Below are 25,250 nucleotides of genomic sequence, written 5' to 3'. Positions count from 1 at the left end.
TCTTTGTTGCGTGCGTTGTTTACGATCTTGTATGCGTGCGAACTTTCCAGCAATTCGTCTACTGCTGAAAGAGAATACTCTTCCAAGTAACCTCTCCTCTTCAGTTTTATTTACTTTTCTTCGTATTGGAAGGATGGATGTTTGGCCTGTTTATTTGTCTAAATGCACTCCACGTAATAGAATTGTGATGAAATGTTTCGAGGAAACAGTTTCGTAACTATAGCAGGAAAGGTGTCGCAAATAGGTTTCACGCCGTGGAAACTTGCAGATCGTTTTCCTCCTGCAGAAATCAAGAATATTCCTCTTAAAAAAATCCTTTTGTTATGTCGGTCCTCAGTTCTAAGAAAAATATCTGTCACAGTTGAATAAGTATTTCTTCTAGCTGCAAGGTTTTTCTTTAAATATGACAAAAAGACGTTGTGTGCTGTACTTGAATGGGTGAACGTACATCACCACTTCATTATTTTTCAGAAACATGGATAGCGATGATGACGTACAGGTTGTTTACGAATGTTGCAACAACGAGACATGGAAATCAGCACGGGATCGTATCAGAACTCAATATCGAACGGTATGCACTCTTACTTCAGTATAGTGAACCACAGAAAGGTTCGCATGTGTTGTTGTAATTAATTCAATTCTCTAAACACTGAAAATACGGTCACCTGCTTACTGAATGAATTGACGAATAGTACTGAAACCTGCTTACTGAATGAATTGACGAATAGTACTGAAAGTTTAGGAAAGCTGAGAAACAATAGAAATTAGCGCTAGAATAAACCATCTTCTGTTAGCGTTGTCATCCAGGGTTGACGGCGAACAAAACAAGTTTCAAAGGAATTAGCTTGTATTGGATCCAAGGAAGCCTATAGTCTCAGTGAAAACTAGAAGATGAGGCTAAATTGGTCGGTTACATACAAATCTCTGATTGCGTCATTGATTGGATGTGCTCTTGCCATAGAAACTGTGACCGCCTGGTGCACAATATACGTTTCTGGACGTCAGGATAATTTGAAAATCCTGGCAACCTTTCAATCATTTCTTTTGAACACTCTTTACTTCTAGGTTGGACAGTCTACAGGATTCAATCATTCCGCTTACTCTAGTGATAAGAGTGTACAAGCAGGGTGAGTTTCTCGTGTTTTAAAATTATCTTTTCATGGATAATAAATAATGCTGAAGAAATAAGAAACACTCGGAGTTTTGTGGATGAGTGACCTTAAAGTTGTAAATTACTTAGGTACGGACGGTCTCGGATGTATCGGGAAGGAGGCGACGCTCTATCTGTCCTCTCTTATCCTTCTTGTTCGTCTGCGATGTCATCGGCTTCCTCGGTAAGTGGGACAGACCCTTTATGGTCATGTCAGAAGTGTTCGTTGAGTAAAAAATATGTTGGCAAATATCTACCTTAGGAGTGCAGTTTTACATCGAGTGCCGCAACATTAATGGTTCCGCTGGCTGCAAAAGTAGAAATGATTGATCTGGTTACTATTAATGATGAGGACTCGCAATCAGTCGAATTTCTTCAAGAAGATAGTGATTCCACGTCATCTGTTCAGACTGTTCGTGAGCGCAAGAAGCCAGTGAGTTCCTATATTTTTTCAGATGCCGTTTTCGTTAGCGAGGAGTTCGTTAGGAGTTCTTGCATTTTATTCCAGCCAAAACTACCAGAAAGTGACGAACTGCTGCTTTTTTCAAACAAACATGAATCCACAGATTCTGACCAAGAGATTGGAGACTCAGGGGAACATGGGAATATTTCGAAGTTTTCTGAACAAACGACGATTCCTATAAAGGAGGAGGTATCGTAGTAGTGGGACGTTCGATTTTCTTAGAGAGTGCTTAATAAATAAATACCTCTGACACTTTCCCTTAAGGACGGAGTGCAGATTGTAACTCCACCTCCAACTGATAGCGACGTCAACTTAACAACAATAAAAAACGTGTGAGTGTCTTCTTTATTTCTTCTAAGTAGTATAAAAAGGACTCGTACTCGTAGAAACATATGTTTCTGTCTTCTCTTCTTTCAAAAGTGCTGTTCATGTCCATAGATGCGCCAGTTTGCACCGCACATGCTTTCATCTCGCTTTTTTTTCAACTCACTGTTGCCACTGTTGTCAAACATTGGTATGATTACCCTTCAGTTATATAAGATCAGCTGCCGAAGTGTGGAGAGAAGCATGTCGTTCCTCGATGAGTTTTTTCGCGGTTGAGGAAGAGAAGCCTCCAGTTTTCCCTATTTTCGCTTCGGTACGTCCTTCTTTAGGAAACAGTGAAGTATAGCAGTTCTGGAGACCTTCGAACAAAATTATTACAGACTTTAAGCACTGTATCTGAGGCTAGTAGCTTAGCTAATGATGTAAATGGAATGAAGATAAGTACAGAATCGCAAAGGCAGCGCATATCTCCAGACTCACCTTCGCATGATCAGGTCTCTTCGTCATCAGATGCGATTGTGAAAAAGGTAAGTTAATTGGTTTTCTATAGCCAACTGGTCCGAAATGGCTTATGCTGTGCAGCAATCTGGTAGAACTTGGTGAGCAATACAGCCAATACAATCTTAAATATACCTCATTGCTGAGTTAATTCAGATATCTGCAACGAAAACTGCAAATAGAGAACGAGAACTTACTTCAGCATGGGCGGAGGATCATGACTTCGGCCTTGATGGTGACGAATTCTTGGAAACTGAAGACGAAGCATGTGGATCTCCTGATATTAGTCCGTTTAATGTAATATTTACTTTCAAATTTTACACACATCTCGCCCATTTGAGCCTTCAGATGACATGGAGACTGAAATCGTCGAGTTAACTGCTGAGAAGTCGTCAAATGAAAAGGTATTTGCAGTGGTATTTTAACAACGAATCAAAATAAGTGTATATTTCTGTTTTTTTTTGATTGATTTTCTTGAAAAATACACTTAAAGCTGAGGGTTTGTCCTGTTTTTACCCTTGTTTCGATTACAAGTGATCAGTAGATATTAGTTATTGATCTATTGTAGTCCATTGCGTGCACTTCACGAAAATTTTTCGTGCACTTCAAGAAGATTTTTTTAAAGGAAAATGCACCGAGAAAGTCATCATATTTCGATATGACGAAAACGACTGGGTCCACCCTAAAGACAAAACGGAAGGTAAATTAGTAATTATTCCTTACTACAGATCCAAAAATACCGTGACATATTCTGATGCAAGGAACTACCAGAGATTATGTTCTTACTTTTCTTCTAGTCTCGAAGAGTTGTTAATTGTGATGTTATAAAAGCTACAGGGATCCAGCGACAGCTACAGGGACAGAATCCCTGTAGCTATAAGGGGAATCCGAATGGATTCAGAAGTTGCGCAATGGCTGTAATCTACTTAGGTTTTTCAAAGACCAGATCACAAAGAATGATGTGTGTAACTGCCTACTGAACTGCGCCGCTGCCTGCTGGATCATTTTTGCTTTGCGAGCTTTTCTTGGGGTAACGCGTACGAATTTATTATGAGTCTTTCCTGACTGAACTAGAAATTGACCGATTTTGAGCCTTCTTCGTTGCCCTCTAGAGAGGACCTCTACAACTTGTATAACAGCATTTTCAGAATTTTATCTTTTTCTTACAATCAGAAGAGGATCTGTAATTAGATTGCTATAATATGAATCGATATCCTCATCTTGAAGCTAGGATTCGAATACGTAGACTTCCTTCTTTTTGCTAATATTATTTTCTTTCTGTAAAGTAGGATTTGGCCCAAACATTACCGTATTCTTGAATTCATGCCCAATGTTTATACCTCCTGTTCCTTCTTTCTTCAACCTAATCCACGAAGTCTCCATATTACATTAAATTCTTTTATGCAATTTTCCAAGCATAGTTAATTTCTCGTTTTCAGTTGTTGAACGTTTCTATTTAATGCATCTAGGTCAACAAAACCAGCAGAAGTAAAGTGACAATTGATGAGAATGCTAAGAGGAATAAAGATAATCATAGGAAGAGGGTTAGTACTACCCAAGTGCTCTCTGTTTTTCACGTGTATTGGTTATTTTGCGATTTAGAGCAGCTCTTCAAGATCACCTCAGAAATCGAGCTCTCGCTCCAACGCACAGTCTAGCAAGCGATTCGCTGTGGGACGAAGTCGAGAGAGACGTAATTTTTTCTTTGCTTCCCTTTTATTGCCTGTCTCAGCATTAAGATTAATAAGTCCTCGTGAATGTGTTAGTTTCAAACAAGTACTAGCTCGATTTGTGCTAAGTGAAGAGAGAGATGATTTCTCATAGATACAGAATTTCTGATATTTTCAAGATGATTTAAATATCCGCTTTGCTACTTATTCGATGGCTTCCTCCAATCTCTAGATTATTCAAACTCGTGAGTGAAATGAATGCTGAATGAATTTTTATTATCACGTCTGTAGATGTTGCACCAGAAGCTTCAATTCTGCCACTTTCACCTTATTTTCCTTTAGTTGTTCAATTCTGGGGTGTTTTTCTTGTCTTCTTGAATTAAAACACAGACGGGTCATGATCGGATCGATTTTTTGTTCATCTCATGCTCTTCAGCATCACAACGTTTTGGTTATGTTCAATCAAGTCCATCAGTATGTTTGGCATCCTCAGCCCCAAAGGCTAAAGCCTTGCCGCGCTACGTACCTGTCGAGCGACATTGTGACTTCACTCGCTGGTTTGACGCCGAGAGAGGTATGATTACATTCAATTCTCAATTATTATCAGTTCCTGACAGTTTTCATTCCTTTGAGGGACGGTGAGTGAAAAGATTAATTCTAATTTTTTTCTTTTCATAGAACTCGTATTGCACAAAATAAAAGACGTAGCAACTGGACTTGTATCAGCGCCTTTGGGCTGTACCTACGACTCTGCCTTGGATACCTTTATTTTCACCCGGCATGACAGTGTAAGACTTTTTTCTTCGTGCTTCTTTTAACATGTCTTGCTTATCCACGCTTTTTAGGAGTGGTAAGTGATTGTAAAAGGATTGAAGGATTTTCAAATTGCTTTGGATTATCAATTCTTTTTGTACTTTCCAGGAGTTTCTTTGTAGATGACGAGCCTTTTCACCTACAAAATGTCACCGACACCTTTTTAATGTCTTTTTATTTAAATTTACTAACCGAAAACATTGAAATTTGACAAGTGATATTTGGTTCCAGATACTATTTGCGACATGTGAAGGTCGAATATTGAATGACCTCACTTTAAGAGGCTTTGATCGTCCAAGTGCAGTATCTGTTCTACGTCCTGGCCGTGAGCTTTGTGTCATTTTCTTCGAAAGACCACTAGAAGTTGTTTCTAGATTTTGTTTTTCTAGAAGCTCTCGGTATCCTGGACCGTTCAAACTTATTCTTGTACGAGCATCATATGAAAAGACTCAGTATTCTTGCCACTGGTCTCAATGGCCGACATCGAGGTACGCTAACGTCGCCATAATTCTCTTTTATCACTCATTTAATCACTTTTATCACGTTTACAAAATAAGAGAGAGGTAGGCTTTTTTTTCAGCACTGACGTATTCTTCCTCTGGCGATTTTGTGACAGTGAGAAAATCGGCTGGGCAGCTAGCTGTAACAGTTTTTGACAGCAGTAATTGTGACTCGGTTAGCCGATAGGTTTTGCATAAAGTTTTATGATTCGTTTCGGTCAGCTTACAGTTCTTTCTTATGATCATTTAGATAGTTGCGAGTCTCCCTTATCCGCGGGCCGATGGTGTTCCGAACGACCAAGAACGGCAACCATGTTTCGCGGATACTGTCGGGAAACAAATATTTTTCACAGATTTGCGTAAGCTTTCTTTTTCTTCTTGTATCAGTAATGTCAAGGAGACCAGGAATACGTTTGAGAGTCTGCAAAAAAGTTGAAAAAAGAAGTTTGCAGGAGCTCCAGTAAATTTCTTCCTTAACTGGAGACATTTGAGGTCATAAATGTTATCTGAATCATAATGCGCTACCGTTTTTATTGACGAAAATAACTGTATTAGTACAGCTGTTCTGAAGAGATTATGTCCGCCTATCTTCTGTTCGTTGACCGAAATTGAAAGATAGTATCTAGTCTTTTTCAAACTCGATATTATGAGTAGAACAGTGACAAATTTTCAGGTGCGAACACGCTGACATGCATTGAGCTGTCAAAAGACAGCCTTGAAAAAGTGTACAGCAGGTGCTTGCAGCAAATGCCCACTCACAAAGGCGATGAAACCCAACAGAAGTCCGTCTACCTACTTGTCTCTTTTCTCGTTCTTTTCTCTGTACTTATGTGTTGATTTAATTGTCAGATACAGCAGGTTTGTGTATATGAGCGGAATCCGATGCGACGACTCCGGCCATCTACTGGTCGCTGACGCAAAAACCCATAGTTTAAAGGTGAACTCACCGTTTTTTTTTTCAATAAAAACCTGATTTCCAGAGTTCTTATTTGCAGCTGCTTACCTCAAACGGACAATTCATGAAAAAAGTTCGTATAGCTGATGGGAGTAGCTTCCCGTATTGCTCATCATTTGGAATATCGCCATCAGGAATGTTAATGGCATGTGATCGAGGGAATAGTCGTATGATACTGTACCGCATTGGAGAAGAAAGTGAGTCAGTTTTAACTTTCTGCTATGGCGCTTATGTCTATCAAACAACTACCCTATTGGTGCGGTAAAAAATGTGCAAATAATTCTTTAAGCTGCGCCTGAGAATGCAGTTCTAACTGATGATGTATTCGATCGAATTATTGGCAATAATGGAGTTGAAAACGAAGTTCGTCGCTTGAAGGAAGCAACGCATCGATTTACGTAACTTCTTGTTGTTTTTGTTGTGTACTGCTTCCCATGTTTGTTACTAGCGAATAAGTTGCTTTATGTCAAGTGTTTCTTTTTCGGTTCACTTAAAGTGCCTCAAATTCGATTTTTCAATTGATGCTGCCTTTTAAAACATTGTATGTTTATTTTCGTGTAGCTAACCTACCCACAATTTCGCATGCACATCCGTATTTGTACGTAAGAAGAGGATCTGACTTTGAAATTTGAAATTGGCCTTCTTCGTTTTGCTGTTCATGTCTGTTTCAGAAATTGCTTTATGAAGATGGTCTCATTTATGTCGCAATGTATAATTTTGCGCCAGTTTATATTACAGCATTAGCATATTATTTAGATGGGTTTATTTGTTATCTTTTTAATATTGCAACCACTAGAAGTGTGCCCTTCATTAGGTTTTTGATAGTGATCGTTTACTACTTTTTCTTATGAAAGAAGTAAAGCTTTTTTCTCAGGTGTTTGGAGGGGAGCTTTAGATACTTATTCACGAAATATTCGAGTAAAGAAACAGTAGTTGGCCAAAATTCGCAGTGGCAGTCTCTTCATTTCAGATCACACACAACCGATCCAACGTTTAAAAAAAATTCCTCGCGCTGAGAGAATATTACAACTACTTCAATGCTAATTGTTTTAATAGGAGTTGATTCACTGTGACACTGTTGCTCTAGAATACCTCAGAGGACGTACCTAGAGGACGTAGATCTGGTCTACAAGTTAGTATGTACAATTTCCGGAGTAAAAGTTCTTACACTTGTTACTGTTTGTGTAAGGTACTTATCTTTTTGAAGAAGGTATAGTTGGTTCAAAACGACATGAAGCGCGGACAGTTGCGCAACCGGCTGCGCTCGAAGCGGCGCGGTGCGGTGCAGCAGTTGGAAGCGAGGTGGGACCATCGCAAACTGCAGCGATGGTTGGTGCCAGCAAGGGTTCCAGTTCGCTCTAATCGCTACGCTACAGCGCACCGCCTCAAGAGAAGCCGCATACGCAATTGCACGGTGCCTCATGTCGTTTTAACCCTACTATAAACAATAGCTAACTGTTCAAGAAAGGAGGATCGCAGCTGAAAACAGGCAGCGGAGACCAAGCCAAAAGAACTAAGCAGATCAGATTCTCAAAGTTTTCGAAGGATTCTTTCTTCTTCAATCAGTCTATAGGGAAACACTTGAACTGAACTTACCGCTTTTCATGAATCCTAGATAAGCTTAGTTGTTTATTGCAAGGTATAGCCGAGCCAAACGAGCAGAAGCTTGGTACAGTTACGTAAGCATTCACGCAATATTGCACCACAAATCAAAATTTTGCAGAGTTATGTTATTTGTATCGACTAGAGTAGAACTGCCGCAGTGTGCTCTGCAATCCTAATCAAACCAAAGAGTTGGAAGAAAAGTGTGGTTAGAGTAGAGCCAAAACGATATGAAGCGCGATGTAGTTCCGTAAGCGGTTGAGCTCGAAGCGGTGCTGTGGAGCGTAGCGGTGAGAATCGAGTGAGGACCCATGCTAGCATCTTTCATCGCAGCAGTTCGCAATGGTCCACCTTGATTCCATCCGTTGTCTCCACCGTTTCGCTTGGAGCCAAGACACTTTCGCAACTGCAGCGTGCTTCATATGCTTTTGATCCAACTATATGCAGATGCAGTTGATGAACAAATTCAGGAAATGTTTGTGCATTCACAAAATTGGCCGGGAAATTTTCCAATCTCTGCTCCAGAAGTCTGAGTCACCCGTTCTTATCAAACGAAAGGAAGTGAACTTGATTTCCTATAATCGCCTATCTACAAATAAGGAACGATAGCATTGATCGCTGGTTTATTGGTCGCCAGCGGCACTTCATTTTCTATTTGAGGAGTTAAGCCCACGCTTACAAAGATCCTTGAATAGTGAACAATTCTTGGGAATTCTGTGAATTTTGGATCAGTCTCAGAGGATATTTAAACTTTTAAAAGTCTCAGAAAGAAAAGTTTTTGAAAATGTTTGGTAATTTCTTTATCTTTAAATTTGTAAGCTTGTGTACTTTAGATTTCTAACACTTTCCACGAGTACCCGTATGGACGGAAATTTCTGTCCTACGTTTTTCTTCTCGGAGCATTTCTTTACTTTCGTTCTAATTCTTCGTTCGTTCAGCGATTTTAGTTTCCTATTTCGTTCATTTGTGACTCTAATGTATGTCGATATTTTTATTCTTCAGAAGGAATGAGCGGAAAGCTTGAATCGAGGAGGCTCAAAGGCATCAACCCACGAATCTGAGGTGGTGCAGATTTCAGGTGGAGTATTCGTATACGGGATGGGAGACTATGGAGAGGGGGGTGATTTCGTCCATTTCTTCCCAAATGCCGTAAAAAACGGTACGGAAGATGCGGCGCCGCACAAGGCTTGTGCGCTCCAGTCGAACTCCTTGTACAAAATAGTGCGCCAGAACGCCTGAATCCGTATCTTCCGGGCCGTTTTTTACGGCAATTAGGAAGAAATGGACGGAATCACCCCTCTCTCTATAGTCTCCCATCCCGTATACGAATACTCCACCTGAAATCCGCACCACCTCAGATTCGTGGAGTGATGCCTTTAAATTACATTGGCAGTGTTACCGTGTCGAAAATGTTTGAATATTCGAATACCTTTATCCCATTCACTCTCGTTAATAAATTTAGAAATAGCTTTGCTCTTTGGTCGCACTGTTTCCTCTAGAGAAAGCACCTTATGAAAACAGTTGACTGTAACTTGTACTCATTCAAATTTCTGGGAAAAAATATGACAAGATCAAAGAATCAATGTTGGGAGCTCTAAATTGTTGTTGGCTTGTTTCATCTGACAAGATGTCAATTTTTCTGCAGTGTTTATCAAAGTTGTCTCCGATTAGCAGAAGGTTGATTATGAAGTTTCCAGGGATTCACCGAGGATATCATTCTTCGCAGGATGATATTTGTAGTGCTGATATCATTATCAGCATTTTGGACTCTTCCCTTAGGTAAGAAACAACTAGCGAATCCACACATGTAGATTATGGATTTGTGTCACCACACATACGCCGACGGCTTTCAGTTTTCTGGGTAAAACTGCGTGCAAAATCTTGTTCGCGTTTTCTGTTTTCTATTTGCTCGAATGCCAATAATCTTAGAAAAGGCGCGGCCTACTGCGATTAAGGAGGTGTTAAACAGCTGCTGACTTCGAGTTCATTAGTTCCTATTCTCGTGAAAATTTCTTATAGTTCCAGGTGCCGAATCGTTCTTCTTTGAAGTGCATGGCAGTGTAGTAGATGTACCCGAAAATGAACGTAGCACCTCATCAGTAGAGGCTAAATTTAACGTTGATGTTAGTTCATTTTTCATTGGACTGGGGGTTCTTCCTTTTTATGCATGGATTCTGTTCCCTTAAAAGCATCACCCCAATTTGAGGTGGTAAGGATTTCAGGTGTAGTATTCTTATACGGGATAGTAGGTTATGGAGAGGGGGTGATTACGTCCATTTCTTCCTAATTGCCGTAAAAAACGGTCCGGAAGATGCGGCGCGTGCACAGGGCTGACGCGCTCTAATCGAACTCATTGTGGAAAATAGCGCGCCGGACCGCTCGAAGCGAAGGAGTTCAATTGGAGTGCGCCAGACTTGTGCGGCGCCGCATCTTCCGGACGAACCGTTTTTTACGGGAATTAGGAAGAAATGGACGGAATCACCCTTCCCTCCATACCCTACGATCCCGTATACGAATACTCCACCTGAAATCCGTACCACCTCAGATTCGTGGGGTGATGCCTTTAACTGCCGCATCGCGAGCATTTCGCGGGTTGTATTCGCCACCCTAGAACACGATGTTCGCAATCTGGCAGCAGGAATAAAAAGTATAGAGGAACCTAGCATATTAATCAAGATGAGTAATTTCTAGGTCTCTTCTGTGCTTAACAGGGACGACATTACTCTACGTGTTCACGAATTAAAGTGAGTTCTCATGTCTATCTGACTAGGAGTATACCTTTATGTATTATTAGTTTACCAGGGAACAATTTGATTCAGGAACAGTTTTGGCATCTACATTTCGAGTTCTATATTCCACGGCTACGTCACTGCCACTTTGAACCGAACAGAACTAATTTCGATGCTGAAAACTGTCCCAACAATCGCCCTGGCCTACGTAGCTCCAGTAGGTAAGAAACTTCTCCCTTTCAGACCCATTTTTTACAACTGTTTCTTCCTTTCCTTTATTCCTGCCGAGAGGAGTGGTGCAGCATGAGAGATTGTAATTTTGGAAGTGCACGTAGCTGAAAGAATTGCAAGAGTTCATAGTTAGTTCATAGTTAGGAACAAAAAGCCGCATGTACAGCCAAATCAAAAAGAGGGCGGTGCGATTGCGTAAGCGGATGCGCCAGAAGCGGCGGAATGGAGATAGCGGTTGGAATCGAGGTGGAACCACAGCGAACTACAGCCGGGAATAATGCTAGCAATAAGCTCATTCGATCCTAACCGCTATGCTCCACTCCACCGCCTCGTGCCCAACCGTTTACGCAACTGCACCGTGCTTCATGTCGTTTTGCCTCTACAATAAGCACACGTTTGTTCCAACTCTTTGGTTTGATTAGGACTGCAGAGAACACTGCGGCAGTTCTACTCTAGTCGCTATAAGTAACACAACACTCCGATGCAAAATTTTGATTTGTGGTGCAGTATTGCGTGAATGAACTCTTGGGCTATCCTAATCAAACTGTATTTCTTTAGTAGTACGCGTATGAAAGTACTTGACAAGCACGTGAGTTACAGAGCGGGTGCGTTGCGCAAATTAAAAAAAGTCGAAAAATAGCGTCTTTATTGCCTCGAGATGCGTAAAAAGTTACCAGCGAGGAAACCATACTCGAATGACACCGAATTACAGGTATATATCGTTGCCTGGTGAATGTGACGCACTAGCAGTAACGAATGCACTTTTTCTGATTGACACAAACTCGTGCTGCGCTCTACTCTGTTTCAATCGAATGCGCATTATGGTCAGATGAGAACTGTGGCCGTGTGCACTTTTTTTTAATATAGTGGGGTCAAAACATTACGAAGCACGATGCATTTGCATAGGCGTCTGGGCTCGACGCGGCGCTGGAAAGCTGGCGGCTGAGAGCGATGTGGGACTATCGCGAACTGCAGCGACGAATGGCATTAGCATGGGTCCCCGCTCGATCGTAACCGCTACGCTCCAACACACCGCCTCGAGCGCAGCCGCTTACGCTACTAAGTAGGGCTTCATGTCGCTTTAACCCTACTTTACGTATGCGGCAGCCTTGGCCGGAACATTCGCTGTAGAGCGAGAGACTGTGATCGGGGTCCCTTTTTCATATCTGGTGTCCGACACCATGTAATTTCCTTTTGTGCATTGCTCTTTTCTCAGCATACTTTTATACAGTAATTATTCCGCTTTTTCTAACAATATGCCATGCATTAAATCACAGCGGATATGAAAGCTGTTCGATGCGAAGAAAATGGTTGCGTCCAAACTCACCCTTGCATAATTCCATAATTCTTCATTATCTGCCAGCACTTTCTCTGGCAGTTTATGCCTAGATAAAACACTGCAAGTAAATTTGCGACATGTCGGAAATATCGGTATGAGAACAACCAACGCCAACATTTCGAATTGGTTCCACGGTTTAAAGCTAGAAGTTCTGACTAAAATTTCCTCTTCTTTTCCCTTCTCTTTGTTTTCCATTTACTCCTTACCTCCAAGAGAATGTCTTAGAATCGATTCCTTCGTTACCTAATACATCGTCTACGCTGTCGTCCGCTGCCGTTCAGTGTCAAGGAGATGGCGTACCCTTACCGAACAACACGTGTCTTTGTCCACCATATTCTACAGGACAATACTGTGAGAATACTAAGTAAGCATCTTTTCCTTCTTTTTTTCCACGTTTTCTTTTTCGATTCCGTTCCACTTTTGCTACAAGTATATTATGTATGCTATTATTAGATATAGACTACAAGTTCTTATTTTCAGCTGTCAAAACTATGGTATTAATCATGGAAGCCGATGTGCATGCCCACCTGGTTTCTACTCAATATACTGCGAGAACCGTGAGTTGTAATGGATTTGATCATACCAAATCCAATTTTTATCACTCGAAAGTGTTCGTCATAATATATGGTGTTTTATTTATCGATTGAAAGCTACAGAAATTACACGAATAATGTCATCATGTTTGGTTTCTCCTTCGTAACTCTCGTATTAATTGGGTAGAAATGAAAATCCTAGTGAATACTGTTAGAGAAAGTGGTCATTTCTACAAAATTTCTGAACGAATCTTTTCTTTCAAATGTTTGGCAATTAAAAAGAATTCCGATGTCGGGAAGTGAGGCAATAGTTGAGTAACCTTCGCTATTCTTTTATGTATTCATATTCAGGAGGGTTTCGTCCTGCCATCGAAAATGATCTCGACATATCGAAACGGTCATTGGTGATTGTGTTTTCACTTGCCGATTCCATGCAACAAGATTTCCAGAATTTTCGTGCGAATCTGGGTGATATGGTAGATGGCATGCAAGGTGGTGATGAAGATATCGCCACCTTCGTTTTCCTTGGATTTGTACTAACAGGTAGCTTTGAACCTGTTTTTTTTAAATCAAAATACAGTTTTATAAGTGGCTTTGTTACTTGGGCTCCTTGATGGTTCAACGGTTAACGAGATACATGACTGAACTGTCCTATTCATATTTGATGGAAACAAAAAATCTCTGAAAGAAAAGTAGCAGAGATGAATTTGTAATCTTCGTGAACCTTCTGAAGAAAATAAAAGTTTAATTGGAGCGTACGCCACCGGGAGTCTCAGAGAAAGTACCACTCATACGGGTATTCTTCATTCTTCAGAGATGAAGAGTATAGTATATTTGGGTCAAAAGTTGACCCGACGCTTGGTTTAGATGGGTAAAGGACTGAGTTCGCAGTAGCGTGGTAGAGCATAGTCGTTGGGGTTTGCAGGGGACGCTCACGAGCGCCACAGTCTTCGATGCAGATCAAGTGAAGGTAATGATGGTCCCGACTCGATGCCAACAGTTGTCTTCACCACACCGCTTCGAGTGCTGCTGCTTGCAGAAGTTCTGGTAGTTCATATCTGTATATGAGAAGTCCGAAGAGTATCGTCGCTCCACGTTCCTGATATTGTAGTTACGTGAAACTGTATAACACTCTGCTCGTGAATTCTTGCTGGGGATAAATTCACATTTTAGATCATGAACAACTGTTTTACTAGAGCAATGTACTAGCTAATCTGATGCATTCATCAACATAAACTAAAGCTATTTTAACTTAGGACGTAAATCCTCAAAATCTTTTCACGTCTGTCCAATAATTACAGTAGCATTATTTTACATTCGAAAAATACATCTTATTTTAAGGCTTAGCTCACAGGTAAGAAAACTCACCAATGTCACAACCCCAACATTAGACAAAGTTTCAACCTACAATTACAGATAATAACGTTTTGACGTACTTCATCGCCCATGGATATCAACTGTCGGATCTGGATACGATTTTCGACTGGCTTGTTTTCTTCACTCCAGCACCACAACAACCATTTCTTTACGAAATCGTGCAAGCCCAGCTGATGTTAGTTTCATCTATCGGTTTGAGTTTTTCTTTTGGTTCCGCTGTTCGAAGTTTTGAAGAAATTAGTGGCTTGTCTACATTGGCAATGCAGATTCTATTAACTCGTGATCTTAATTTATTGCGAATTTATTGTCCTGAAAATAAGGATATCGCGACGACTGCAATGCGACTGCATTATATGTCTGCCGCTTAAAAGTCACATCACAGCCGCATTGAGTGTTGCGGTTGCCAGCAGGACGAAGATTATGGTTATAATATTTTTTAGTTCGGAAGTAGATAAACATTGGGCCAATTTTTTTTTGTGATTCACTCTATCTTTTGTAGGTATTCTGACACTCGCAGCTTCTCCAATGTGCTTATTTTTACGGACTCTGGAGCCAGTGATGCTACATTTCCTAGTGATCTCTTCTCTTTGAATACGCATGAGCAAATACTGATTTCGACTGCAAACACTTGGCACAACAAGGTTACGTTCTATGCGAATTTCGTAGACCTTTTGTAAAATGTTGTTGAAAAAAATGTAAATGTAAAGAATGTAAAATGAGTTGTTAAGGGAGGCTACAGAAATTATTCAAGTAACACATATTTGCATGACTTTGACATCTTCTATATTTTTCCTCTGGTTCTACTTTTTTCTCTTCTAATGCATACATTTTTCATTTCTAATTACAATGCGATGGCAAAACTTGGCAGAATTTTCCAGCTAACCTTCATTCTAACGCAAACATCCACGAAACCTGTTAATACATCCGGTGACGACTACGACGTTTACAGACGTCTGGCAGAAGCTACACATGGTGACATATTTGTGATTGATAAGGGGGAAATACCAACAGTAGGTCACTCCTTGCTATTGTTAATGAAAATTTTCAAACCAACATCTAAATTCTATAACCATTTCTAAAATTAAATTGAATTTTTTAAGGTTATGACAAACGTTTTGAACACTTACCATAAGATGGAGAATCTCGCCGTTCGTTACAGATTTAACTGTACCGATATGAAGATGTTAACTATTCCAAGGGAACTCAATTCATCAGAGACGATCAGGATTCTACTCACAGTTGATAAGAATGAACGTATGGTCGATCGCACTATCAGTAATGCACCTTTTCTTTTATAAAGTGTGTATTTCTAGGTAATCCGTCGAACTTCGACATTCCTTATGTTGCGGATTTGAACAATATGCAATTTTCCTTCACCTCAAGAGGGGCATATTATGGGGTATCGCTATTTCTTGCGCTTACTTCTGTTTAAAGTAGCACACCACCAATCTAGGGTGGTACAGATTTCAGGTGGAGTATGCGTATACGGGGTCGTAGATAATGGAGACCGCTCATCTCTCCCTGAATCACTGCAAGCGACCGACCCCTGAATTCTTTTTTTGTACGATGCCTTCTATTGCAGCGCGCCACCCTTGCACACGCAGCGTCCCTTACTGCCTATTGGGGCAGTCCGAATTTATTTCCGACGAATCGCAGGGCGGAGGCGGCGCAAGGGGTGGAGCGTTGCAACAGATGGCGTCGTACAAAACAGCATTCTGGAGGCGGCTGTTTGCAATGATGCAGGGAGAGATGAACGAAACCACCTCGGTCTCCATAACCGACGACCCCGTGTACGGATCTCCACCTGAAATCCGCACTACAGACTCCTGGTATGTTGCCTTTAAAGCAACATACCACAAATCTGACGTGAGCGAACTCACGAAAAAAGCTAGAAAAGGACTTGAAGATTGCGAGATCCGGATGGTTCCGCTCATCTCTCCCTAATCGTCATTAAAAAAAAACGGCGGGGAAGATTCCGTATTTTGCGACGATTTCAGTTGCAATACGCCCCCTTGTGCACCCGTCGCATGCAAGTGCGAACTGCCGAGGATCAGTGATTCCTTCTCACCAGTCTGTTCAGGTGGAACCAATAAATACGCTGCTGTAGGAACCGGAACGTGCACATGGAAGAGGGTTCTCCCCCGTAGGAAGGTATCTCGTTGGAACTGAAGAGGTTCCCACACTGTTTTTTTTTACGACGATTAGTGAGAGATGAGCGCAACCACTCCGGATGCCCTATCTTTAGTTTTTCTCGCGGACCCCCTCGCTATGTCGGATTCGTGGTATGCTGCCTTTGAAAGTAGGTTTTTTTTCTTACAAAATACCAACTCTAGCGCAGATATCTTCTTTGTCATTTATCAGTTTCCAGTGTTTCTGTTTGTCTTGAACGACTTTTTGTAAAGATAACCGTATGAAAAACAGTATTATTCATGTAACTTGCTTGCGACTTGTTTCTGTCTTTTAAGCCTCTTCTTCTTCACGAGTGCTGTTAGAAAAAAAGATTTAGAAGCTGGTAGCATTCGTACATTTTTAATGTCCATTGTTTTCTGGAAATCCCATACAGATCTATGCTGCATTTGTTGTCCACATGAACTCAAAGGTGGATTTCAGCTCTACCTCATTGTAAGAAATGTGATGTGGGCATCGCAGTGATTGAGGATAATAGATGCTGTCTGTTTGGAATGCATTTATTTCCTCTTACAGTCGGGTCAAAACCTCTTGAACCTCAAAGTAGTTGCGCAAGCACCTGCCCCGGGAAAAGCGCAGTGGAGCAGATGGGATCGAGGAGGATCATCGCAAGCTTCACTCGAGCTGCAGCAGTGAGTGGAGGTAGCGAGAGTCCTCGTTCGATCCCACCTTTAGCGCCACCGCCTCTTCGCGCCGCTGAGCCCTTTTGATTCGACTGTATTCTGTGTATTTACTACATTTTAACATGATAGAGTTGTACGTCTTTTTTCACTGCAAAGTTCATTTCAGCTCTATAATCTTCCAAGTGGGATTACGGAGATCCGCGTAGTAGCAGCAACACCAGGATTGCTTTGCTCGATCCGAGCATTTGTGACCTCACCCAAAGCGATGCTACTCAGTCATACAAATAATCCGCAAATGGACATTGGACTTCCTATAGCATACAAATGTGAAGTTCAACTTGAACCATAGAAGTTAACCAGTTCTCAGATGTAACCTTTCTATAGATGTTCCGCAGTTGGCGACTGGTCTGCCTATAGGCTTTTCCAACGTCACATACGTGGAGATCCGACCGTTCGACTCGCAAACGGTATTTCCCCTCTCTATTGCGACGCACGGGAATAAGAGAATAAGTGACTCCACCTATTCTTATGCATTTGACAATCTTTCTGACTGTACTCCTGGTCCTTTTATGTGAGTGCACTAGTTTTAAGAATTAAACGTTTTAGTATTTAAGGGAACTGCTGCTTCTGATAGTTAACGAAATCATGTGTTTACTTCATCTGTGCATACGAAACTATCCAAATCGAGACAAAATTTCTTTTTTCCAATAACTATTTTCCAGGGACAAAAATTCGGTGATTATTTTCTATTCTCTGAGCAGCACTTAGCTACTGTTTCAGGTCGACTTCGGCTTTGCATTTGCAGTTTATTTTTTTTAAATCAGTATTCGCTGCTTAATCTTTTGTAGAAAACTGTTTAGCTTAGGATTTTGGGAAACCATCATTCGGAGGATGTAGGCCCCATTCATAGTCTTGTCCAAGTGACATGAAATACGTTGCGTAAGCGGCTGAGTTCCAAAAACTGCGGTGGTCCCGTAGCGGTCAAGACCATCGTCAGCTGATGCGATGAGCGATGCTATCAAGCATCCACCCCCGATCGCAAGTGCTACGCTCCACCGCACCGCTTGTAGCGCAGCGTATGCAAGTGCACCGAGCTTCAGGTCGTTGTGACCCAAGCATATTTACCTAAGTGGTTATGCGTTCCTTGGAAGCAGAACAGAGGGCATAAAAACCCCCTATAAGGACGAAAACGTTAGAATTGATCTCAGACCTTGCAGTCAATTGAGTCATCAAGAGTGTTGACGACTACTTTTTTTTAGAAGACTTCTGTAGTTTTTATAATTTTTTAACGGTGTTGTTATCGATTCTGAGCCATCGTTAGTCGATTAAAATGGCTAGTTTTATTCGGCTGTAGTCTATCCTACTTTTGCTCTACACTGGTTTCGTTTTTCTATTACATACCTTCTCTAAGTTTCATGTTTCAGCCAGCGTGTGGATATATATCAGGGAGCTAATGTTACCACTCGCGTCCTACCAGGATATTGCGCTTTACCTGGTACGGTTATGATTTCCGTTTTTTCATCTAGCCGCATCACATATAATTCATACTACAAAAGAGTATTTTCAAATAATCTTTAGAATGTTAAAAATCTATATATGTCGTTCCAGCACCACCAGCTGCATCAAGGAGAGAAGTAGTAAAATCTGAGATCGGTGTTCTTTGTAAGTCGCCTTTTTTGAATCTAGTTTCAATTTTAGTCCTTATAAACGCTCAGTTTCCGGTGCGCTTACGGTCAGCTCAGTGTCAAGCGTAGTGGTGGGACACGACCCTCTCGAATACGATCCCCTCTCCCCCTTTCTTCTTTTTCTTTTTCTTTTTCTTCTTCTTCTTCTCCTCCTCCAAAGTTCTTGCGACAACTCTCGATTGTTGCCAATTCAATATAATGGAAATTTCGTGTGTTTCGAAAACAAAATCGAAAATTAACCCAGGAACAACAGGCAAATGAACAAAGATGGGAAAATGGCATTTCCTCATCTTCGTCCCATCAAAAATTTGGAGAAACTGCGAAGCCCTGGAAATCGAGTGAAGTAGCATCTGATAGAAAAAATCCTCGGCTATAAAGTGCTGAAAGACGATTTCTTCGCCCTAATCTACTCCGAGTTATTGAATTTTATTCATGATCACACACTTTTTGGCGTGCGAGCAAAAACTGCAATTTTGACATGTTTTCCCATTTCAGGAAAATGGGACGACGTTTTAAAAAATCGCCGATATATTCAGAAAGGGGAACTAAGTTAACCCCAAAAAACAGCGATATGATTGTTTCTTAGGGCAAACCTTACTCTCTAGAAATCCACCCAAAGTACTTCTCTAGATCCTCTTATCACGAAGTTATTCGCGATCTTCCAGACGCTGGAAATGGGAATTTGAGCTTTTTTGGTTATTAAATTCTGTTAAATCCACTTCCAAGCTCCTGTAAACTATGTAAAATTAAATTCGTTATTTTTTAGAAGTGGTTTCAAGTTCCTATCTCTTATTGCAAAAATTTGGCTCAGCGGGATATCTAACCTGGGTCGTCCCATTTATACATTGTCAGCTCGCTGTACATTTTCAAAACTAAATGTTGTGGTTTTCATACCTCTGCCTGAAAACAAATAATACTAATATAATAGTAAATAATAATATTAGTGTAATAATAATATTTTTTTATACAATCATTTAATATTATTTATTGTTTTGTATTGTTGTTACTGATTGTTTACTATATTGTTTATTTTATAATTTATACAATTATCTAATACTGCGTGATATTATTTTGTAGTTGCTATTTTCTCCTGGTTTGCAGGCTATCCTCCATTCAAAACTGCCCATGGCACATTCTTACGACCACCTTTGCTTGCAACCCTTTGCCTTTACGACCCTGTGTGATGGGAAAATCCCATCATACGCTTGACCTTTGGTCAACTTCACATGTAATAAGTAATATCAGGAAAATTGCACGTTCTGTAGTATTTTGAAAAGGTTTTTTAAAGATGGCCAATGCACTGTGATGAATTTGGACGCTATTGTGGATCCCAGACAGCATGCATTCAGACAGGTAGGAAGAACTTTGAATTGTAGCAGATTTTTTGTTTGAAGGTTAAGATTAGATTGCATTTGTCGCATGTTTATCTTTTTATTTTTCTCTATATTCAATTTTTCCCAAAACATTGTAGTCCCTACGTTTTCCCTGACTTTTAAATTACTTCGTTGTAGATAATTTTCGCCATTGAAAATAGTGCTGCAATGAACCTAGCTGCTTTCAATCTGGTCCGAATCATTGATCTTACTGTAAGTCAGATGAATGCAGCGAACACGGAGCTGCAGTTTTCGTTAGTATTATATGACGACAAAGGTGAGTAAATCGCTTTGTTCGGCCACTCCAATTCCCTCATTTTCTCAGGCAGAAAATTAAAAACGTGCTCATTTAGTTACTGGATCTTTTATCATTGCTATACGATTGTTTACAGACATCAGGTTTGTTTCGAGTACTTATGATGGTGACCTTTTCGTGAATCAGTTCTCAAACGCAATGGCAGATGTTATGAGTAGCAGCCGTACCGTACTTACGAGTCGGTCTTTGGATGTGGTTTTCAAGGTAACATTCTAGAATTTTGTCTCACGACGCTTACTGGACGTGCTGCTGATATTACTGCCCTAGAACCATTTTTAGTTTGTAGGTACCCGAGATTTCTTTGCTTTCACCGACGATTTTATATTTGTTTACATCTTCCCCGCCGTTGCCTTTAAGTAACTACAGGAATTCACTTACCAAAAATCTACAGGTAGAGAATATTAGTCTTGCAATATTTTGAATGTGTTTACACAATGAGCTACGTACAGGTGAATGTATTTACGATAAGAGATGACTCTGACGAACTCATTAATGCTGATCTCGTCTACTACCAACGCGTATCTGGAGGGAGAAACTTACCTGTTACTGTTGATGGATTGCTTCGGGTGCGTTTTAGGTGCGACTCTTTCTACTCCTATATAAATCGTTCTAAACACATAGTAGAGCTCCATCTAGTACCCATCTACAAACCTACGAGTTTTGCGATTGCTAGTGTAATTGATGCAACTATCCTTCTCAAGGATCAACGTAGCGACTGTCAACAAATCAAGAATGAGGGGCTAAAATCCAATATTAGGTTAAGCACCACTACCAATTCAACACTTCCAATCCCGAATTCGTCCCAAAAAATGTACGAGAAGATTCTGACTGTGTAATGTAAACTGCTCCGAACTTGAAATGGTAGTTACACTGATTAGTAGCAGTTTACACTACATAGCCATTCATTTCTTGTACGTTTCTTTATGAGAATTTATTGGTGTTTCTTAACTCATAAGTAGTTTAGGTGAGTGTCCGTGATAGTTACGGTTAGTTACAGATAGATACAGTAATAGTTACAAATAGTTAAACGTTTGGTACCAGTCATTTTAACTCGATGAAAGATGGAGTTATATAAAGGGGAAAAGTATTTAAATAGAATGTTTTGATCCAATGCAGTATCAAGTTTTCTAGATGTTCTATAATTTGCATTTGTACTTTTCGTTGCTGCTGAGTTGATGAATTTTGCACATTAAAAGCATATTTTATGTTGAAAATGATCATCTCATCTACTGCCACTACTACTCCTACACTTTATCACTTTAAGAAGAGGAACTGTCATCGTAGCATAGATATCTTAACCGAGAAAGAGAAAACCGCCAATGTGCCTTCCCTCGATTTAGGTATCTGTGCTACTTTCAGAGGTATTCGAGTACCGACCTTGCTGCTGTAAGAATGCAGTTCATAACGACCACCATTAGTCATAAGATAATGAATGTTCTATTGTTTTCTCTTTTTACAGAATTCATGAAGTTTTATGTTTGTATTTTATTAATTTGTTTTGTATGTACACTTGCCAATTTAGATAGCATAATAAAAAATGTAGCTTTAGCTTCCACCTCTTCTCACTTCCTCCATTTACGAAAATTCTATGGTTACGGATGAAGCAGCGCAAGTGACCCAATTTTTGGTGTTATCCGATACATCGTAATTGAAGTTCCAGATTTAAGTATTTTAGGACTGTTCGACGCCCACCACGTTCAGCATAAATTACGACGAGTACGCCAGTAAGGTGGTGGTAAACGTTGTTGGTGCAGATGTCCATTTACCAAACTTGGTGGTACTCACCACTTCAACTGGTAAACACTTTTTCCTTTGATTATGTACCGTTGTCGTATCACGACGAAGTTCATACAAATTACTGGGGAACAATTGCTGATCATATTGTGTAGTGATGGTGGTATCCGTGCCCTATCTCGTTGAACAAATTAAATATCAGCATTGCATCTGATGTTTTCGCCCAAGCTGGAGACTGTTGGTGAAGCGAAATCTGTTTGAATTCACGAGTTCCGTATCTTCTTTTTATTCCCTCTTATTATTTGGTTTTGGTCAGACAAATTAGCGAGTTGTCTGTTCGTTGGTACATATAAAAAGTACAGAAAAGGTATATATTTGAAATATTTTAAGACTCAGATCGGAGACCGAAAACTGAACGTCTAACGAGTATCGCTGATTCGAAATGGGAGAACAAGGATATTCTTTGGTGTCATATCCCAGAAAATACTATTCTCTTGATCAAAAACATTCATTTTATAGGTTATCGTATCGATGTTAAAAATATGTTTTTGGACCAGAACACAATTACGTTCTCTGTAGGTACGCTTATATATCTCAAGGTTCAGTAAAGTTTATTCAAATAAGGAATGAACATTTTAGACCCGCAACAATATTCGATTTTCGTGAAACCATGGCTGCTAGCCGTGACAACCACATCAGGACCGTGTTTCGTTCAGGTAGATCTTTTGGAACTATACACTGAGTCTATGGTAAAACTATGTAGTTTGATTGTTGGCTGGTTTATTTTGATAAGTATAACCTTCAAGAATCCCAAATCAATTTCCCATCGTAGTATACCAAGTCAATCTGTTAAGGTGCGAGTTGTGTCCTCTGTCACAGTAATTCCAGGATTCACCACCGATTCAGCCAGCGATTTCCCTGCAGAATCTCCATTTTCTTTGAGAGGTAGGTGATTCTTCCAAACCTCCAAAGTTTTCTGTTTTTTTTTGTTGCTGTTTTGTTAGTTTGCAAAGATTTCTAGGTGCGGATTGGCATGCATATGTAGTTTTTCACACTTCCTACAGTATGGGGAGTATTGAGGTAGTCAGTATTGGTGCAGCCAACGTTGAAAGCCCTTGGCTGGATTCTAATGGTCTTCAACTTTATGAAGTGACGGCGAGAGATAACAGCTCTTGTACGTATCAGTATTATTCGTATGTAGAGGTGGGAACTCTTATTATTTAGTAATTTTCAATAAGACCTCTAAATGTCTGTTTTCCAGATTCCTCCGTCTACCCTCGTAAAGATGGTGATCTCTGGATCAACGGTAGGGTCCACCTTCCGAAGAACATATTACTTCGAACAAACATACGCTAACGGCAAGTTTTTCATGCGAGTTGGGTGTTGAAGACATACGACAGACTTCAATACTTATCGGGGTAAACGAACCGAAATCAAAATGTGGAATATTGCGTCAGACCAAGTTTTGGTTTCGCTTCGTTTTCTTCCCTCTTTGCTACCTAATTAACTTGGCATATTAGTGTAACTATTCGAATTAAACAATTGCAAAAAGTTCAATTACACCCTGAATTTGTAATCTCATACCAGAACTCAAAATCCCTCATGCATTCTGCTGGAAGCACATTGTAGTATCCTATCGGGGCATTCATACCTTGCACCTAAGGTGCGGTGGGTTTCCGTGCATTGGGAAACGTTATAAAATGAAAGTTACTTTTCTTTCTTTTTTGCAGCATCTACTTGCAACCACGGATCTCTCGACGTGAACGGCTTCGGGGAGTGCGTTTGTTTCAATGGACATACAGGCCAATTCTGTAATCAGCCCATCTGCCAAAACGGTGGCACAAAGTCCATGACGATTTGCGTGTGTTCCGCGGGATTTTACGGAGAGCTCTGTGAATATCGTAAGCCTTATCCTTTTCGATATGAGTGAGTATCGGAACTGACCGTCAAGTGATCTGATTTCAGAAGTTCCACGGCAATGGGATTTATCTACACCCATGATCTCTACACTGGGATCAACTTCAACTCCTCAGCCAATCACTAAAGTTGGCAAAGTTGTTTGCTACTCTTTAGTTCCGCTTACTGTATTGGTCTCAACTGTTTTGTGATATATGAACGTTTATTATTTACGCAGATTCTTTTGTAATCTATTTCTTTTGCAAACAGTCAATTCTTCAAGTTCTCTGCTAGATAAATTTAAAGAAATGTTTGTATAAACATATTTTATTGTCTTGTGTGAGGTCACTTTCCTACGGAGAGTATCTCTTTTTCAGTTTGGGCCTATAGTCGGATCAAAACGACATGAGCACGGAACAGATGCGTAAGCGGTTGCGCTCGAAGCGGTGCGATGGAGAAGGCAGGTGGAATCGATGTGGAACTGCAGCGAAAGATGGTGCTAGTAAAGATCCTAGCTCAACACTCCTAACGCTACGCTCAATCGCGCCGCTTCCAGCGCAACCGCTTACGCATCTGCGCCGTGCTCATGTCATTTTGACCCGACCATGCATTTGTAATAATGTATTCACAGTTCATGTTTCTATATTATTACCACATATATTACATTATTTAAGAGAATGAGTTGTGCAGCCAAATCAGAATAGTTCGTAATAAGTTAGAAAATGGCCTACTCGGAATCATTTGCTAATTCATTTTAATTTCAAAACATACGTTTGAGCAGCACAATGGGATCAGAATGAGAGCATTCAGTTCTAACCAAGCAGTTCACCGCTAAAACTTCAAACTTCAAACTGCATGTTTTTTGTGAACTAAACTAACGAGTCGCTCGCTTTCTGGAAATGTAGCAGGAAGATGTGTTTCATTGCAGAAAATTAGTACTACCTAACTTTATTCGAATGCTGTGCTTTTTATAGATCAATCCAACATCACTTTTGTTGTTTGTGGAGATTATGAGTACAAAGGAACAAATAGATTGCGTTTAGATTTGAATCTCAGTGATTACCAAAATGAAAATCGTTAATTGACAGGAACCAAACTGACGTGAAGCGCAACACATTGAAGTTGTAATTTGTGTTGTTTACTTCAGAGAATCGATGTGATCCTTACTGCGGTAGGATGACGCGAAACTTGTTGCTGGGCTCGCATCGGAAGTAAAAGATGACCTGGAAAGCACCTACCGATGATCAAAAGA

The 25,250-nt window shown here is 40.4% G+C and overlaps 1 protein-coding gene across 6 annotated transcripts; it reads left to right on the top strand.

Moving 5' to 3' along the window:
• Positions 1 to 475: 475 nt before the first annotated feature.
• On the top strand, positions 476 to 24,210 carry RB195_005197 (uncharacterized protein; the record flags this gene model as incomplete). 6 transcript variants are annotated; one of them, XM_064177552.1, is made up of 53 exons in its annotated part: positions 476 to 571; positions 1,066 to 1,127; positions 1,241 to 1,334; positions 1,413 to 1,583; positions 1,659 to 1,802; positions 1,878 to 1,945; positions 2,145 to 2,250; positions 2,318 to 2,464; positions 2,592 to 2,721; positions 2,784 to 2,839; positions 3,061 to 3,135; positions 3,905 to 3,979; positions 4,038 to 4,128; positions 4,542 to 4,679; positions 4,784 to 4,893; positions 5,150 to 5,243; positions 5,308 to 5,406; positions 5,499 to 5,593; positions 5,669 to 5,777; positions 6,092 to 6,200; positions 6,277 to 6,355; positions 6,414 to 6,570; positions 6,663 to 6,736; positions 9,673 to 9,754; positions 10,001 to 10,098; positions 10,667 to 10,719; positions 10,795 to 10,925; positions 12,500 to 12,638; positions 12,755 to 12,831; positions 13,159 to 13,350; positions 14,224 to 14,359; positions 14,684 to 14,825; positions 15,063 to 15,194; positions 15,285 to 15,438; positions 15,498 to 15,583; positions 17,161 to 17,320; positions 17,379 to 17,565; positions 18,419 to 18,489; positions 18,603 to 18,656; positions 19,968 to 20,032; positions 20,191 to 20,329; positions 20,445 to 20,572; positions 20,655 to 20,759; positions 20,818 to 20,934; positions 21,918 to 21,980; positions 22,044 to 22,164; positions 22,622 to 22,681; positions 22,742 to 22,818; positions 22,957 to 23,047; positions 23,124 to 23,305; positions 23,364 to 23,460; positions 23,833 to 24,003; positions 24,068 to 24,210. In XM_064177552.1, 53 exons carry the CDS (start codon positions 476 to 478, stop codon positions 24,208 to 24,210), a joined length of 5,832 nt encoding a protein of 1,943 aa, XP_064034674.1. The 6 variants fall into 6 exon arrangements, with proteins under 6 accessions (XP_064034674.1, XP_064034675.1, XP_064034676.1 ...); XM_064177551.1 differs by having other exon boundaries at positions 6,274 to 6,355; XM_064177550.1 differs by having other exon boundaries at positions 6,268 to 6,355.
• Between the last annotated feature and the right edge of the window lie 1,040 nt (positions 24,211 to 25,250).

This window comes from Necator americanus, chromosome I (assembly GCF_031761385.1).
Source record: "Necator americanus strain Aroian chromosome I, whole genome shotgun sequence".
NCBI lineage: Eukaryota > Metazoa > Nematoda > Chromadorea > Rhabditida > Ancylostomatidae > Necator > Necator americanus.
The sequence above is the reverse complement of the archived record's forward strand: the minus strand, read 5'-3'. Positions and strand labels throughout refer to the sequence as shown.